Here is a 19,520-nt window from a genome sequence, read left to right on the forward strand (position 1 = left end):
TTGCATGGACCGCTGCTAACCCTTCAGATGGAAGCGCTTAAATGTTGACCTTTACTTTTTATAAAATAGTAGATATGGTGTAGTCAAGAAAGAAGCTTTCATCAGTAGAGAGAAAGCCAATGTGTGTGTGTGCGCGCACTGTCTTGAGACAGAGTTTGTACACTAGGCCTGCTTACACAGCTCCAACGCATTTGTACAAAAGCCCTCAGGAAGTGAAACATAATTTGGGCTGACACACACTTTGACAAAACGAGTTTCGCTAAAAACTTCAGAGGGATGGGGAGAGCTACGTAGAAGTTCTGTGTACGTCTCTGAGTGAGACGAGAGCAACGGAGAGAGTGAGAGAGCACGTGACACATGACAGCCTGGCCTGTCTAAACTGTTATTACTAATAGTAATCATTACATGTTTATTAGAAGTGTGTGTGTTGTGGAAAGCTTTACTAAGAGTTTGTGTTTCAATAGGGTACGCACGAAGAAATCTCTAATGAAGTCATTCCAGAACTGTATTGAAAAAAGACTCAATGCTTTTAAAGTCAGCCAAAACTTTACTAAAAGTTGGCTCAGATAAGACTATAAGCTTGTGAGGGCAGAATTTGTGCGGTGCTGTGTGTGTGTTTGTGTGGGAGTATGTATTGTGTGTGCATTTTGTGTGTGAGAGAGGTGTGCTCTGTGTATGTGTTGAGTGTATGCGTGTTTGTGTGGGAGCGTGCATTGTGTGTGTGTGCGTGCGTGCATGCTTGTGTGGAGTGTGTGTGTATGTTGTGTGTTTGTGTGGCAGTACGTGAGGGAGTGTACTGTGCGTGTGTGTGCGCACGTACATATGTATGCTGTGTGTTAGTGTGTGTGCGCGCGTACATATGTATGCTGTGTGTTTGTGTGTGTGCGCGCGTACATATGTATGCTGTGTGTTTGTGTGTGTGTGTGTGCGCACGTACATATGTATGCTGTGTGTTTGTGTGTGTGTGTGTGTGTGTGTGTGTATACCTGCGAGGGTCACTGTTTGGATAGGGAATGACGATGAGCTGGGAGTTGGGAATGATAGCAGTCCATTCCTGTTTCCTCATGTCCTGCACAGAGACAGAACGAGGACAGTCAGACGACACCATGGTAACGGCCGCCCCTCGCCGTCTTGCTGAGCTTGCGGTCTCCGTGGTAACCTTTGCAGCGTGTCTTTTGTGCAGCACGGCTCTGTGCTGTTTAGCTGTGGTGAGCACGCAGGTACGTGGGACTACGGCGAAGATACCTGCCCTGTCCTGCCCCCCAGGGCTGCTTACACACCAGGTGGGATATTACAACTGCCCCCTCCAGGTCCACACACTAAAGCTTGTTAGCAGACGCCATGTTTTAGGGGCCTTGGGGTCCAGATCGCACACACCAGCTCCATCAATTACAGAACTAATCTTCCCCGTTCTGCTTCTTTCCAGACACCAATTAGCAGCAAACACTAAATTCATCTTTCCTAGAGAGTCCCCCTGGGGGGCAGGAGGGGTTTAATTTCTGATGATATCTATCATGTTGATACATATTTCTGCACTCTCTCAGGCATGCACGCACACACACACACACACACACACTTTGGGCTTTGCACTAGCTCCGGCTATTTTGAGCATGTGTGCAGGGCTGGGAAATGTTAGTGATGAAGAGTGCTGCTTTCGCCTGGAGACAGGAACCCCCCCTCCTGCACATGGGCTCAACCTGACGGGGGGAACTACACATCCCACAATCCTCAGAGGACAACAGAGGAGAGAAAATAAAGAACAGGACAGAAATGAGAACAGAAGCATAGGAGGTCAGCGTGAAGCTGGAGTCTTTCACCAACACCCCTCTACCACCACCCGCTCAGGAGACGTACAACTCATCTCCACCTGCATAGGAAACGTACAACTCGTCTCCACCCGCTCAGGAGACGTACAACTCATCTCCACCCGCTCACAGGCAAGACTCTACAAGAGGTCACAAGAATTACGCTCATGTCAGTGTGTGTGTGGAGTTTGACCTGCTATCCCACCAACAGCTCGGACTGAGTCACTTCCAGTCAGTGCTCCCTCTTATCCCTCCCTCACACACACACACACACACACACACACACACACACACACACACACACACACACACACACACACACACACACACATCAATAATGCACCTAAAGAAATCCCATATTGTGCTGATAAACGATGCCATCGCCCAGTGCTGATGTCAGACATCACGTCAAGGCAGTATCGTGATGCTACCACCCCACGTCCACTACGATTTATTACTCACCTGGAGATCAACTTCAGCCATTGAAGTACATAGCATGTATTTTAAAGAGTGCTGAGTCTTTCCAATGAAAAAACCCTTTTTGTGATATTTTTGTGTTATTATTTTTTGTTTTACATTATTACATTTACCTTTTACATTAAAAGGACAAAATATGCTTTTACTTACCTCACTTCATTCCTGTAGGCATTTAAAAATAAAAGGTTTTATATTATCCTTTTTTTTTTAAAGAATGTACATCCCCAGTACTGAAATTAATCGAACATTTAAGGGAGAAAAAAAAGGCACATCATCGCAAAGGCTCATAGTGAGTGCTAATTAATTACAAATTAATTGTGTTAATTAAAAAAAACTATTAATTGAACAGTAATGGTAATATTACTATTAATTAAAATATTGAATTAATTGAATAGTAATTGTAAAACATTTCTAATAGCTTTGTAAGCCCACTGCTAACCTCCCATCACCTGCCCTGATCGTCCATCACGGTGTTTCCCTGCATAGGTCATATGCCAGCCCAGACACGCACATCCCTATTTATCCTCTCTCCTCTCCTCCATCATGGTTTAGGGAACCTCTGTTCTGAGTGTAATTACAGGTCTGATCTATTAATGGCTCCTGTGTAGGAGCAGAACACACAATCAAGGGCATCAACACAGAAGGCCTCACAGTCCTGCTTCTCACACACTCATCACACACTCGCATCACAGACACACACACACACACACACACACACCTCTCACACAAACTCTCGTAACACACACGCTCTCGTCTCACACACGCTCTCGTCTCACACACGCTCTCGTCTCACACACACGCGCTCTCTCGTTACACACACGCGCTCTCTCGTTACACACACGCGCTCTCTCGTTACGCACACACACTCATCTCTCACACAAACTCTCATCACACACACTCATCACACGCTCTCGTCACACACACACGCGCTCTCTTGTCACACACACACACACACACACACACACACACACACACTCATCTCACACACTCCCGTCACACACACACGCGCTCTCATTACACACACACACACTCATCTCTCACACAAACACACATCACACACGCTCTCGTTATACACACACACGCTCTCGTCACACACACGCACGCTCGTCTCACACACGCACGCTCGTCTCACACACGCACGCTCGTCTCACACACACACACACGCTCGTCTCACACACACGCTCGTCTCACACACACTGTCGTCACACACACACACACACACTCTCGTTACACACACACACACACACACACACACACGTTACACACACTGTCGTTACACACACACACACACACACAGTCGTCTCACACACTCTCTTGTTACACACATACTCGTCACACACACACACACAGTCGTCTCACACACTCTCTCGTTACACACACTCGTCACACACACACACACACAGTTGTTACACACACACTCGTCTCACACACACACACTCATCTCTCTCTCGTTACACACACGCGCTCGTTACACAAACTCTAGTCACACACACACACACAAGCTCTCGTCACACACACACACACAGTCGTCAACATACTCTCGTTACACCTATCTTTACAACAACACACACACACACACACACACACACTCGTCTCACACACACAGTTGTTACACACACACTCTTTCGTTACACACACATACTACACACACGCTCTCGTTACACACATGCTCTCGTTACACACACACACACAAGCTCTCGTCACACACAGTCGTCTCACACACACGCTCTCGTTACACGCACACTCATCTCTCACACAAACGTTAGACACGTTAGACACGCTCTCATTACACACACGCTCTCATTAGACACACTCATCTCTCATCACACATACATTCACTCGTCGCACACACACACACTCGTTACACACACACACACACACACACCTCCTTACACACATACTCTTATTACACACACACACTCATCACAGTCATTACACACACACAGTCGTCACACACACACACTCTCGTTACACACACACACACTCGTTACACACACACTGTCGTTACACACACACACAGTCGTCTCACACAAACACTCTTTCGTTACACACATACTCTTGTCACACACACACGCTCTCGTTACACAAACTCTAGTCTCACACACACACACAAGCTCTCGTCACACACACTGTCGTCTCACACACACGCTCTCGTTACACGCACACTCATCTCTCACACAAACTCTCGTTAGACACGCTCTCATTACACACACACGCTCTCGTTACACACTCATCTCTCGTCACACATACATTCACTCGTCGCACACACACACACTCGTTACACACACCTCTCCTTACACACATACTCTTATTACACACACACAGTCGTTACACACACACTCATCACACACAGTCATTACACACACACTCTCTCATTACACACACACACACACTCTCGTTACACACACACTCTCGTTACACACACTCTCTCGTTACACACACACACACTACACGCACACACTCGTTACACACACACACACTCTTGTTACACACATACACTGTTGTTACACACACACACTGTCGTTACACACACACACTGTCGTTACACACACACACTCTCATCACACACACTCTCATCACACACACTCTCATCACACACACTCTCATCACACACACACACACGCACACACTCTCGTTACACACACACACACACACTCTCGTTACACACACACACACTCGTTACACACACACACACCTCTCCTTACACACATACTCTTATTACACACACACAGTCGTTACACACACACATCACACAGTCATTACACACACTCTCTCATTACACACACACACACACACACTCTCGTTACACACTCTCTCGTTACACACACACACACACACACACACACACACACTACACGCACACACTCGTTACACACACACACACTCTTGTTACACACACACATACACTGTTGTTACACACACACACATCACACACACTGTCGTCTCACACACAGTCGTCACACACATTCTCATTACACACACACACGCTCTCGACACACACACACGCTTTCGTCTCACACACACACACACACTGTCGTTACACACACACTCATCTCACACAAACTCTCGTTAGACACGCTCTCGTCTCACACACACACAAATGCTCTCGTCACACACACATGCTCTTGTTACACACACTCATCTCTCACACAAACTCTTGTCTCACACACACACATGATCGTCACACACACACACACACACACACACACACACACACACACACACACACACACACAATCTCGATACACACACACACTCGTTACACACTCTCGTTACACACACACACTCTCGTTACACACACACACACACAGTCTCGTTACACACACACACACACTCGTTATACACACACTCTCGTTACACACACACACACACACACACTCGTTATACACACACTCTCGTTACACACACACAAACACAGACACACACACACTTTTGTTTCTCTTCTCATTTTTATTCTTTTCATCTCTTTGGATGTAGGAATCAATGGAGGCAATCGAGCAACCGTGGAACTTGAGGTTAACTTTGTGTGTGTGTGTGTGTGTGTGTGTGTGTGTGTGTGTGTGTGAGAGAGAGAGGATACATTTGCAATTCTAATGGTGATTTTTTAAGACCTCTGTTTTGCTCTCTTGAACAGTGGAGGAAGCTGCTCTCTTAAATTCAAATAAACACTGGGGATTTTTGAGAGAAAGAGACTCAGAGAGAAGGAAAGAAATGGGGCAGGGAGAAAGAGGGGAGGGAGAGAGAGAGTGGGGAGGAGGGAGAGAGGGAAAGAGGGGAGAGAGAGAGAGGAGAGAGAGAGGGGGGGAGGGAGAGAGAGAAGGAGGGGAGGAGGAAGAGAGGGAGGAGGGAGAGAGAGAGAGAGGGGAGGAGGGAGGAGGGAGAGAAAGGGGGGAGAGAGAGTTTAGCAAACAAGAGAATAGAAAGAAAGAAATGAACAATATGTAATATCTGTGTGTTATGAGTTTGTGTTAAATATGAATATTCACATGTATTTATGTGTTAACAATAAATAATACTATTAGTACTGGCATGTTTGACATCCTCCTCCTCAGCGTTATCATAGTATCAGTTACTAATGATCGATGACGTAATCCCAAATAGCAGCCAGGCTAATGAATCAACCACTGCACACACACACACACACACACACACACACACTCTCTATGTCGAGATGTTCCTCACATTTACTGTTATTACACACAACAGTTCCAGCTATGTGTGCCAAATCATCACAGTTACCACAGACCCTTTCTGTAGTTATCTTACCCTCTAACTTGGGGGGAGGGGGGGGGGGGTGCAGTTGACGTTGCCCTTTAACTGGTGGGGGGCAGTTGATGTTGCCCTTTAACCAGTGGGGGGCAGTTGATGTTGCTCTTTATCTGGTGGGGGCAGTTGACGTTGCCCTTTAACGGGTGGGGGGCAGTTGACGTTGCCCTTTAACGGGTGGGGGGGCAGTTGACGTTGCCCTTTAACGGGTGGGGGCAGTTGACGTTGTCCTTTAACGAGTGGGGGGCAGTTGACGTTGCCCTTTAAGGGGGGGGGGGGGGGCAATTGACGTTGCCCTTTAAACTGGGGGGGGGCAGTTGACGTTGCCCTTTAACTGGTGGGGGGCAGTTGATGTTGCTCTTTATCTGGTGGGGGCAGTTGACGTTGCCCTTTAACGGGTGGGGGGCAGTTGACGTTGCCCTTTAACGGGTGGGGGGGCAGTTGACGTTGCCCTTTAACTGGTGGGGGCAGTTGACGTTGTCCTTTAACGGGTGGGGGGCAGTTGACGTTGCCCTTTAACGGGTGGGGGGCAGTTGACGTTGCCCTTTAAGGGGGGGGGGGGGGCAATTGACGTTGCCCTTTAACTGGGGGGGGGGGGCAGTTGACGTTGCCCTTTAACTGGGGGGGCAGATGACATTGCCCTTTAACTGGTGGGGGCAGTTGACGTTGCCCTTTAACTGGGGGGCAAGTTGTCTCATAGATGGAATAATAAGCACAGATGCAGTATGAGACCAGATGTAAGCAGAACAGGCTGTCTAAGCCATACAACCTTCAGGACTCTGCCTGGGTGTGTGTGTGTGTGTGTATGTGTATGTGTATGTGTGTGTGTGAGTGTGTGTGTGTGTGTGTGTGTGCGCGCGCTACCTTTACTCCAAGGGGTCTGGGAATTCCCACAAAAAGATGGTCGAGGAAATTAGCACTGCGTCCCAGTCCGAGTACAGTGTAGGGCAACTGGAGAGAGAGATGGGCTGACTGACTGAGCTGTCCCGCTACAGAGAGAGAGAGAGAGGGGGGGGGAGGGAAATGGAGGGAAATAAATTAATCTGGAAAATAAACTAAATTAAAATGTTATGAAGTACTTGAGCACCAACACAATTTAGCAGTGTCTCATCAAAATAAACACACAACATACTAACAAAGTTTAACACGGTACAGAATCAGTAATCGTGACCTGCCATTGAAACTGGATGAAAACATAGAAACCAAAGATTTAGCTGTTTGTCTACAACTACCACTTAAAAGGAGAAGAGATGCCAGGTAGAGGGAAGCAAGGAGAACAGAGACAGAGGTGAAGAGAGGGGGAGGAGAGGTGTGGGGGCAGAGGGGAGCCAGAGCACAGCACAGATAAAAGTAAGAAAGTGAAAGTGGTACATGCACACACAAAGGCTCAGGCACACGTTGACTGATACTGCAGTCACACCCCCCCCCATCACTTATCATCCTTTCCACTAATGTCACTATGTGGTACAAGAAGAGACAAAACCCCACAGGAGAGATCTGATTATAATTAGAAAACAGGTCCCATACCGTTCCAACAAAGGGTTCTCTAATTGTGGCAATCACAAACACAAACACACACACACACACACACACACACACACACCTCTTTAGCTTCTCAATGTACAGAAAAGACTTACACTTAAAGTGCATTTTAATAAACGATGCACTAAGCTCCACTTTCTGCTCTGATCAGTTAGTGTTGAGATGGTCAGAAAGCTTCTCAGACCAGCCAGTCTGATCCCTGCTGACGGTTAAGCCTTCTTATCAGACGCCTGGCGTGCGCAGCATTTAGCTTAGCGAGGTCCAATCCCACGATGCTCTGCTCCGTTTTTACGACCCGTATAGAATCTGTTCGGTTCCCTGCGGTTCTGCTGGCATACAGTACCATATCAGAGAGACAGAGGATACTCTCTACTGTGCTCCAGTAGACATTTTATAGGAGCTGAGGGCGTGCTTAGCCTGTCTGAGCTTCCTTAAAATGAACAGCCTCTGGTGAGATTCCTGTTCCAGGTGGGGGCTGTTAAGACACTCAGAGAGATCCTTTGTTATGTGAACTCCCAGGAATTCGGTGTCGGTCACAATCTCCACGTCCACCCCATGTATGAGGAGAGGGTGATGAGCACTCCCCTCCTGGATAAATTGAAGTCCACAGAGGAGAAGGTACTTGACTATTAATCAGAAGGTTGCTGGTTTAAGCCCCACCACTGCCAAGTTGCCACTGTTGGGCCCCTGAGCAAGACCCTTAACCCTCAATTACTCGAGTTGTGTTCAGTCAGAGTTGTAAGTTGCTTTGGATAAAAGTGTCAGATAAATGCTGTAAATGTAAATAACCAGATTGTTAGGACACCATTCAACCACACGTTGAACCACTTGCCTGTACTGTCTCTCCTCACTGTTCGATATTTACCCCACTACAGCAATGTCAGCCAGAAAGAACAGGGGTGCAATCATGGGTGAAGAGGATAAAAAGAACCGGACTGAGCACAAAGCCCCGTGGCACCCCCTGCTCAGAACTGAGGAGCTGTCGAGGGGCTCTGATTACCATTCTCACATTTCGAGGTCAGCTGGTGAGGAAATCCATAATCCATGTTCTCGGAGTGATATTCCTAGTTGAGATCACATCATCTGTTGTTCTGTCTGCTCTATAAGCAGATCCTTGGGATCACGGCTGTGATATTAGACAGCACGAGCTGCTCAAAGCATTTCATACCTACTGGAGCTGACCTGCTGGGCACAGGGACACCGGGCTTAGACAGGTAGGGGGTGGGGCTTTAAGACAGGTATCTTACTCTAAGGGGAGGTTAGTGTTGGAGAACCCTGCTGGAATGCTGGTGTGTTTGTCATCAAAACAGGTGAAGTACTGGTTCAGGATGTCTCAGCTGGTGCGTGGAGCGACTTTCAAAGTGCTCTTCTGCACACTGCGTGTACATCGCCTTAGCTTCCTTCATATACCTCTTCAGTTCTTCACAGGCTTTTGTGAAGGCAGTATCCTGTACCTTCTCCAAAGATTGTTTGTTCTTATCCAGACACGTGTTTTTTTTGGTGGTTAGTACTTGTCCTAGTGCAGAAGTCACTGCAGGCCAGAAGAGATGAGGTATATTCCTCCAATCTGAGCTCCTGTCTGAAAATATCCCACTCCATATTCTCTCTTGGAGTAGGGTGGCCTGGGGCTCTATCCATAACTGGGAGGCATATGTGCATGCACAGGGTAAATCAGAGGCGTTATCCGTAGCTGCAGGTAGACTGGAGGTTGTATCTGGGGGTAATCTGGGGACTCCATCTGTGTCTGGTCGTAATATGGGGAATATATTTTCATTTTAGGGTAATTCTGGGCTGTATATATCTGGGGTTAATCTGGGGGCTCCATCTATATGCGGTGGTAATTTCATCTGTTGATAACCCTAACCCCAACCATTTTTAATTGTTTTTTAAAGAATGTGCAACAGTTAAAACACTTTTTGGTGTTTCAGAAGTGTGGTAATGATTTTACATCACAAACGTTTATTTTGTGGGGGAAGGGACAAGCTCAGAGAAAGGATGAAATGGGGGTCATTTCAATTCTTGTTGGTCAGGTAACCCTTGCAATCTATACCTCCAGGCTCACTCTGGATTCTGGGTTTTCAAAGGATAATATTGAAAGGTTTTTTACCACTGCATTGTGACAGAGATATTATTTACCCTGTAGTGGCGGGGGAGTTGACTTAACTGAGTGGCTTTGATTCTCAGATAAAGCATCATATATGTGAAGCCTTCTGTTAAAGGAAAGAAATGAGGAAAAAGAAAAGATTGTCAAGTTTATTGAATAAAAGTCCCCATCAAAAAAAACAAAACAAAAACAAACCCTCTCTCAGACACACACATGCACACGACAGTGAGGGAAAAGGTCGGCCCATTGCTCATATGTCAGAGAAAGCAGCCAGAGTTGCTTAATAATGTCATTAAAGAGAAAAACAATTAACTGTGTGTAAGACCGAGAGAGAGTCTGCTAGTATTCTGGAGTCCATTAACCTGAGTAATTGTAAAAGCAGAGGGTCTGTGTCTCATTAATCAACCCAAACCATCGACTTTCCACATATGCTGAAAAATCAACCGAGTAGCTGAAGTCTGACTGCACGCCCACTCTGTGAAACCTCTACACCCGCCGCGACCAGCCCTGATCACAACCCAGTTAGACAGTTACAGACAACACACCCAGAGACACAGCTCTCGACTTGAGGGACAATACAGTACAGTAAATGTTACTAAGCACCAAAAAATATATATATAAATAAATGTTAAAAAACAAACAAACAAACAAAAAAACCTTTTTACTACAGTATTTAGTGACATTTACTACAGTATTTAGTGACATTTACTGTACTACTGAAGCTGTGGAGTATCTCTCTCCTCTCCCAGTTCAGTAAGCTTTACTGGCATGACCATATAGACCATATACCATTAGAGACTCACTCTCTCCTCTCCTGCAGTGTCTCTCCCCTCTCCTCTAGTCTCACTCTACCTTCCTCCAGTCTTTCTCCTCTCTATTCTCTCTCTGCTCTCCTGGGCAGGAAGGTCAGAAAGCAAACAGACAGGAATGAAGAATGGCCTGTAGTAGTCCCCCCCCACTCTCCCTCTCTCTCTGGGAAGACTGGCCAAGCGGGTTGGAGGGCTTTGCTAGCAGCAACACTCTTTCCCCAAACAGTCTCTCACACACACACACACACACACACACACACACACACACACACACTCACACACACTATTGTCCAAATCTGAGCAATGTCTTCCAGTACCTCTCTCTGGACACAAAGGGATTAACACACCCAGACGAGTGGACCCCCTCACCCCAGGACCACACACACACACCCTAAGACCACACATGAAAACTCATTTACACAAAACAAACAGAACAGACAAACCACCACACACACCACACTACTGCACAAAATCTCTCTCTCCCACACACACCCTTTTAGATGATCTAACAGAAAATGTGTGACTTCTGCATGTGTGCACGTGCTTGTGTATGCATGTATGTGTTGGGGGGGGAGGGGTCCATTCTGTCTGTCCTCATTCACACAGGAATGCAGACAGAGAGGGACTGAGAGAGAAAAAGGGGGAGCAGACAGAGAGAAAAAGAGGAAAAGGGAGAATTATATGAAAGAGGAGACATAATTATGAAGGAGAGATTTCAAAAGCCAAGACTGTGTGTGTGTGTGTGTGTGTGTGTGTGTGTGTGGGTAAATGCACTAATGGAATATAATGACAGAACTCATGTCTCTGTGCTTCCTGTCGTCTTGGCAATAAAGGGACAGGAGGTGATGAAGTCTATTACAGAGGAGAGAGGCTCCCACAGAGGTCATTATCATCATCATCATCATCTCACACACACGCACGCACGCACGCACACACGCACGCACGCACACACACACACACACACATATATATATATATAGCATATGGCTATTTTTGTACCTTAACAGGTTATCAATCAGGCATTTGCCATACGTTACATGTCTCAGACAGATGTAACTACCTAAGAAGACGAAAACGCGAGACACTGCACCCTCCCCATCACGTGTGTATCAGACACATCTACCCATGAAGAAAAATTCACAAGAATACACATACTCGCTGTCATTAACACACTCATATTAGTAACATCTGTACACCCACTCATTCAGGCAATTATCTAATCAACCAATCAGAGGCAGAATAAAACATAATACATACAATCAGGTAGACGTTTCATAGAATGAGGAGAAATCTGGTTGAGATCTCATTGTGTCCTGAATGTTCCTCGTGGAATCCATGATGTTATATTTACATTTATGACATTTATCTCACGCTTTAATCCAACGTGACTTACAATTCTGACTGAGTTCAACTTGAGGGTTAATTGAGGGTTAAGGGTCTTGCTCAGGGGGGCCCCAACAGTTGCAACTTGGCAGTGGTGGGGCCTGAACTACCAGCTACCACTGCCACCAACCTGCTTCTGGAAACCTTGTGTAATTTTTATGACCCCCCTCTCTCTCTGTACATACACACACACACACAACTTCATTTATATCTGAATATGAATCCACTTCAGCCTTCTTCATTTTGCTGGTTATGTGACAGTATCTTACTGAGCCTCCCCCATTTTTCCTAGACAAGACTTTTTTGGAGCTAAAATGTGTGAGCGCACACACAGCGCGTCTCTTGCTGTAAGGGGACTTCTTGTGTGTGTGGCATGATTGGAGGGGCCGCGAGAGAACTCTGCATGGTTTTGAAGACCGATGAGCCCATAATGAAACGCCCATGCACCTCTTTCCTTCAATAACAGCAACTATAAGCCGTTTAATCCAATTATACAGGATACATGAGTGGAGGACCACTCCGACGTGTTCTACCTACAGATGCATGTGGCATTATACCACTGTATTACAAAATCAAAACACACAAAGACATTCGAACTTGCAGAAATAGTGAGTGAAAGGTACACACACACTCACACACCCGCACACACTCAGAGACAGGAAGAGAGAGGGAGAGAGAAAGTGAGAGAGCAAAGGAGTAGAGAAGAATTGAAAGTCTAATCAGTCTTGGTTCTGTCTCTCGCATGTGCGAGTATACATGTGTGGACACGTGTGTGTGTGTGTGTGTGTGTGTGTGTGTGTGTGTGTGTGTGTGTGTGTGTGTGTGTGTGTGTGTGTGCGACTGCAGTAGCAGGGGTGCATGGGTTTGTTGCTGACACTTCACATCCCTCCACATCATCTGTTCTTTTTATTGCTCTAGTGCTGTCGTCACCCAAGACCCTAGACTCTTCTCTTCTCTTCACGCTGGCTAACTGACACACTAAAATAACTTTTCATATTCTCAGCTGAACTGATGACTCCACACATACTCACATGATCCAGTCCATCACCAGACTGCCCTGCAGGCACTTTATTAGAGGATGGGTTAGCTACTCCGTGTGTGTGTGTTTGTGTGGCACTGCCAATCTCAGCCCTACACTGTGTCTCTGTGTGTGTGTGCGTGTGTGTGTCTCAGCCCTACACTGTGTCTCTGTGTGTGTGTGCGTGTGTGTGTCTCAGTGCGTGTCTCAGCCCTACACTGTGTCTCTGTGTGTGTGTGCGCGTGTCTCAGCCCTACACTGTGTCTCTGTGTGTGTGTGTCTCAGCCCTACACTGTGTCTCTGTGTGTGTGTGTGTCTCAGCCCTACACTGTGTCTCTGTGTGTGTGTGCGTGTGTGTGTGTGTGTCTCAGCCCTACACTGTGTCTCTGTGTGTGTGTGCGTGTGTGTCTCAGCCCTACACTGTGTCTCTGTGCGTGTCTCAGCCCTACACTGTGTCTCTGTGTGTGTGTGCGTGTCTTAGCCCTACACTGTCTCCGTGTGTGTGTGTGTCTCAGCCCTACACTGTGTCTGTGTGTGTGTGTGTCTCAGCCCTACACTGTGTCTGTGTGTGTGTGTGTGTCTCAGCCCTACACTGTGTCTCTGTGTGTGTGTGTGTCTCAGCCCTACACTGTGTCTCTGTGTGTGTGTGCGTGTCTCAGCCCTACACTGTGTCTCTGTGTGTGTGTGCGTGTGTGTGTCTCAGCCCTACACTGTGTCTGTGTGTGTGTGTGTCTCAGCCCTACACTGTGTCTCTGTGTGTGTGTGCGCGTGTGTGTCTAAGCCCTACACTGTGTCTCTGTGTGTGTGTGCATGTGTGTGTGTGTCTCAGCCCTACACTGTGTCTCTGTGTGTGTGTGTGTGTGTGTCTCAGCTCTACATGGTGTCTCTGTGTGTGTGTGTCTCAGCTCTACAAGGTGTCTCTGTGTGTGTGTGTGTGTGTGTGTGTGTGTGTGTCTCAGCTCTACACGGTGTCTCTGTGTGTGTGTGTGTCTCAGCCCTACACTGTGTCTCTGTGTGTGTGCGTGTGTGTCTCAGCCCTACACTGTGTCTCTGTGTGTGTGTGTCTCAGCCCTACACTGTGTCTGTGTGTGTGTCTCAGCCCTACACTGTGTCTCTGTGTGTGTGTGCGTGTGTGTGTGTGTGTGTGTCTCAGCCCTACACTGTGTCTCTCTGTGTGTGTGTGTGTGTGTCTCAGCTCTACACGGTGTCTCTGTGTGTGTGTGTGTGTGTGTGTGTGTGTGTGTGTGTGTGTGTGTCTCAGCTCTACACGGTGTCTCTGTGTGTGTGTGTGTGTCTCAGCTCTACACGGTGTCTCTGTGTGTGTGTGTGTGTCTCAGCTCTACACGGTGTCTCTGTGTGTGTGTGTGTGTCTCAGCTCTACACGGTGTCTCTGTGTGTGTGTGTGTGTGTGTGTGTGTGTGTCTCAGCTCTACATGGTGTCTCTGTGTGTGTGTGTGTGTGTCTCAGCTCTACACGGTGTCTCTGTGTGTGTGTGTGTCTCAGCTCTACACGGTGTCTCTGTGTGTGTGTGTGTGTGTGTGTCTCAGCTCTACACGGTGTCTCTGTGTGTGTGTGTGTGTGTGTCTCAGCTCTACACGGTGTCTCTGTGTGTGTGTGTCTCAGCTCTACACGGTGTCTCTGTGTGTGTGTGTCTCAGCTCTACACGGTGTCTGTGTGTGTGTGTGTGTGTCTCAGCTCTACACGGTGTCTCTGTGTGTGTGTGTGTGTCTCAGCTCTACACGGTGTCTCTGTGTGTGTGTGTGTGTCTCAGCTCTACACGGTGTCTCTGTGTGTGTGTGTCTCAGCTCTACACGGTGTCTGTGTGTGTGTGTCTCAGCTCTACACTGTATGCACTGCAAGGGCTTCAGAGTTCAAAGCAGCACAGTGGAGAGAGTGAATGGTCTTTAGCCCAAAACCACCACTACTGACAGCTATCAGTTTTTCATTAAATACTATGTGGTGTTAGCTGGCTCTCACACCCCCCCCCCCCCCACCCCCCACACACAGTCACTCAGAGCAGGAGAGTAAATGGACCATCTAACCTTTATCTAAAATGCACTGGCCAGGGTTTATCAGCAACACCACACACACACACACACACACACACACACACACCTGTCTGCAGGTGATAAAGCAGAAGTTCAGGGAAATGTTGGTACATATGTATGAGTGAGTGAGCTTTCTGCAGATGTTCAGTTCATGCTACAGACTTTCCCCTCTCCCCTCCCTTCTCACATCCTACCCTCCCTCTCCCCTCTTTACAACCCTCTCCCCTCCCCTCGAGTATGAACGGAATGGAATCTGGATAACCCTTACGTTTTTAGTTAAACTCTAAAAATTTAGCTGCCATGTCCAATGTACTGTGTTACCAAACAGGACCTACACAGGTCCACACGGAGCTGGAGCTGTCGTACATCTTGGACCGTTATCTCCAGCCTTTCAGGCTACAGGACGCCCTAGTGCATTGGTACCATTCTCCATGAACGAATACACCTGAACCAGGTCAACACACTAATACTCAGTCACTCAGTCAGGTGCGTCAGTACTGAGGTACCAAAGCTGGGGAATTGGGCAATTCTGACTATCCTTTGTACTGATTCATCTCTTTTCTCTAAACAGCTTCTTTTCCAGTGATGCAGTCTTTTATTTTGGTGTGGGAGCTGTCCACTTCCTGTTCAGCTGCAGTACTGAACTACATTACCCACCAGCCCTTACGCATTGTCCTTGCAAGTGTCGGAATAGATCATCTCTCTGTTCAGGTAATTCTGTATTCATTTCATACTTCAATGTGAGAAAGCCACTGTTCTTGTGTCCAGGTTCTTAAACAGAAAGACACCTGATTTTGGACTTGTGAAGTTATAGTCACAGAACATTACGAAAAGTATATTCTACAGATGAGATGTCACTGCTCTATCCCAAACACACAGTTATTACCCTCACACACAAACACTGCTCACTCTCCCCCTCTCTCTCTCTCACGTACGCGCGCACACACACACACAGAGCTGTAGGAGCGCAGTCACCTATAAGCTTCCAAGCCCAACACAATTCATTAGTTTAAAAAAAATAAATCACTGTTTCCTTATACTCACTTGGCATGTGGTAGCCCCCAGATCTATAATTCCAGTTATCTGGAAATTATTCACATCTTTTAGTCCTTCGGTAATTTATCTCTGAATTACCTCTCCTACATCTCCCTGTCTGCGCTAGAGATATTATCTACTCTCTATCATCTCAGCTCTCTCTCTGAAACACACACACACACACACACACAGTCACCTACAGGCTTGAAAAGACATTTTACAGTTCATTTAGAGAACAAAATGGATTAGCAGGCCTATCGGAGGTCATCTCCTTTATTTGCACAGGTTTTGGTCTTAAGCCTTAACAGGGACAAGACAGGACTCGCTGCAGACCCAGGAATCACAAGCACATGCACGTGCGCGCATGCGCACCTCCCCCCCCCCAATTTTCAGCGTTTGGCCAACAAAAATTAAATCCATGATCTTGGTATTACCAGTACCAGAACCCATGACTGTGGTATTACCACAACCTTGTACCAGTACCCATGATCTTGATATTACCAGTACCTTGTACCAGTACCACAACCCATGACCATGGTATTACCAGTACCTTGCTCTACCAGGTGAGCACACACACACACACACACACACACAATTTTCCTCTATGCTCGGTGTCCTGTGAGCGTGTCTCTGATTGCTCCTAAAACAGATCTAGCCTGACATTTCATACCTTTTTCTCATCTCATTTAAATCTTACAGCTCCATAATGAACTCACCTGCCTCCCTGTCCATCATGGCTCTGAACACAGTTATTTCTGCCCTGTAGGGCAGTGATCAGCTTCTACAGCCCACGCGAGCCCCCGTCCCTCTGAGGGAGAGGAGCACAGGGGCAGACAGGGTACGTCACCCATGGAAGCTCTCCGGGCTGTAAAGCCCAAAAAAGGACACCTGAACACAGAGCGTTCCAGTGCTTGGTTAACACTGTTGACCCCTGACACGTCTGTCCAGCACTGGAAACGTCTAACACTCTGCATGCATAACACATGCTGTGGTTCCTCATAACTGAAAGGGTTAAAAGGTGGAAGGACACAGCATTCCTTTTCCTTCCAGCATGCAAGACCTGGGCAACAGCACTGTGGGTATTGTGCATGTGGTTATTGTGTAGTGTGTGGGTATTGTGGGTACTGTAGTGTGGGTACTGGGTATTGTGGGTACTGGGTACCAGTGTTCTTACTCACCTGAAGCGTTCTTCAGGTACCCATTAGAGTCCACAGACATGTACATGACATATGGGCCAGGCTGATTGACTCCAAAGGGCTGTAGGAGGAAAACACACACACACACACACACACACACACACACACACACGCACACAGACACGGTTACTTCCATGCTACAGGCACATGAAATTAAACTTAAAAAATCCATACATCCATACATACATACATACATACATACATATATATATATATATATATATATATATATATATAAATAAAATATACACACACACATATATACGCGCACACACACGAACACACATATACACACATACACATACGTGTACATACACACACACACATTATATAAAATATACACACACACATACGTGTACATACACACACACACATATACGCGCACACACGAACACACATATACATACGTGTACATACACACACACACTATATATATATATATATATATATATATATATATATATATATATATATATATATATATATATATATATATATGTTTTGTTTTGTTTTTGAACAAAAGCCACCATGAGTGTGAGGCAGAGCAGACAGATCTCATCAGTGATCTGTCCCCTGCCCGTCCATATCCTGCCACACAAACTGTGTTGTGACAGTGCAGATGTTCCCCGATGGCGTCCTGTGGTCTGCTGTCACTCACTGCTCTGAGGCAAGCACAGTCAAGCAGTGTATGTTTGGAGACTCACTAACCCACCCACCCACCCACGTTTGCCCGAGGTGTCCTCACCAGCCTGCCACTGCCTGCTTATATAGACGTGCGTGCGTGTGTGTGTTTCCCTGCCCTGGGGCTAAGCACGGACGTCCAGATGCTACAGCCAGAGTGTTTCAGTCCTCAAGAGCTGCTGTCTACCTGCACGAATCCTTCAGGGGACCAGAGCTGCTCCACACAGTGGAGGGTGGAGGCAGGATACTGCTACCCTCTCCAGCCATTTCACTTCAGGCAACCCATCCTCAGAATATGCCCCCTAGCTGGGGGTTGTGGAACAGATGACGCTCAGAGTCTCCCCAACCACAGCAGGAGGGCGGAAAGCTTCGTAAAATCATCCATGGACGTTTGCAGCTAATCTGTTGCCATGTTTACGAGACTTCACATGCATGGTGAGGCTAAATTTGAAAAGTGTGACAGTGGCATAGTGGTGAAGAGTTCAGAGCACAGTTACCACTCCACACACCTAAACTGTGTGTGTAATTATTATTATTATTACCACTACAACTACAACATACAACATTGTATTTTGTACAATCATGTTAGTAAACCCATCTTTACGGGGGTGTGTGTGTGTCAAGATGGTGTTCTCATATGAATATGACCAGTGTACTGCTCTTGTATGGCTTCTTCATTAACGCTACATTAGCTAATTATTTTATGGTGCGTATGTATGCACTGATATAGGCTCTCCTGTGTCGGACAACTTGTCATAGTGTGTGTGAAGCCAGGTATACACACACACACACACACACACACACACACACACACACACACGCACGCGCGCACACACACATGTAGTGTGTGCAGTAATCTCGTCACCTTGCCCATAACCACAGCATGACTCTCTGACCTCACACTCACACACACACACAAGCCCTCCTCTCCTCACACAAGACACAGTGATACAGGGCAACGCTACGGACAGACGCGTGGAGAAGACTGGGAGAGAATGAGAGGGGAAAAGTTTCCTCTAATTGTTTAACATACACCTTATGTATTTGCACTTCTAGGCATCAGCAGGGATCCCTGTATTCTACACTATTCTAGTTCATTGGTATGTTGGACTCTAACCTACTGTACTGTACTAGGCTGTACTATATGAGGAAATGA

At 46.8% G+C, this 19,520-nt stretch overlaps 1 protein-coding gene across 2 annotated transcripts in view; it reads right to left on the reverse strand.

Moving 5' to 3' along the window:
• Window positions 1–19,520, reverse strand: part of itfg1 (integrin alpha FG-GAP repeat containing 1) — a 96,019-nt gene that overhangs the window by 6,652 nt on the left and 69,847 nt on the right. For both annotated transcript variants that reach the window (XM_027018675.2, XM_027018674.2), the window contains exons 14-16: window positions 17,666–17,744; window positions 7,413–7,537; window positions 987–1,069 (exon numbers count right to left, since the gene is read on the reverse strand). In XM_027018675.2, coding sequence (XP_026874476.1) covers window positions 987–1,069; window positions 7,413–7,537; window positions 17,666–17,744 — 287 coding nt within the window. The remainder of the gene's footprint in view (window positions 1–986; window positions 1,070–7,412; window positions 7,538–17,665; window positions 17,745–19,520) is intronic.

This window comes from Electrophorus electricus, chromosome 21, assembly GCF_013358815.1.
Source record: "Electrophorus electricus isolate fEleEle1 chromosome 21, fEleEle1.pri, whole genome shotgun sequence".
Classification (NCBI taxonomy): domain Eukaryota; kingdom Metazoa; phylum Chordata; class Actinopteri; order Gymnotiformes; family Gymnotidae; genus Electrophorus; species Electrophorus electricus.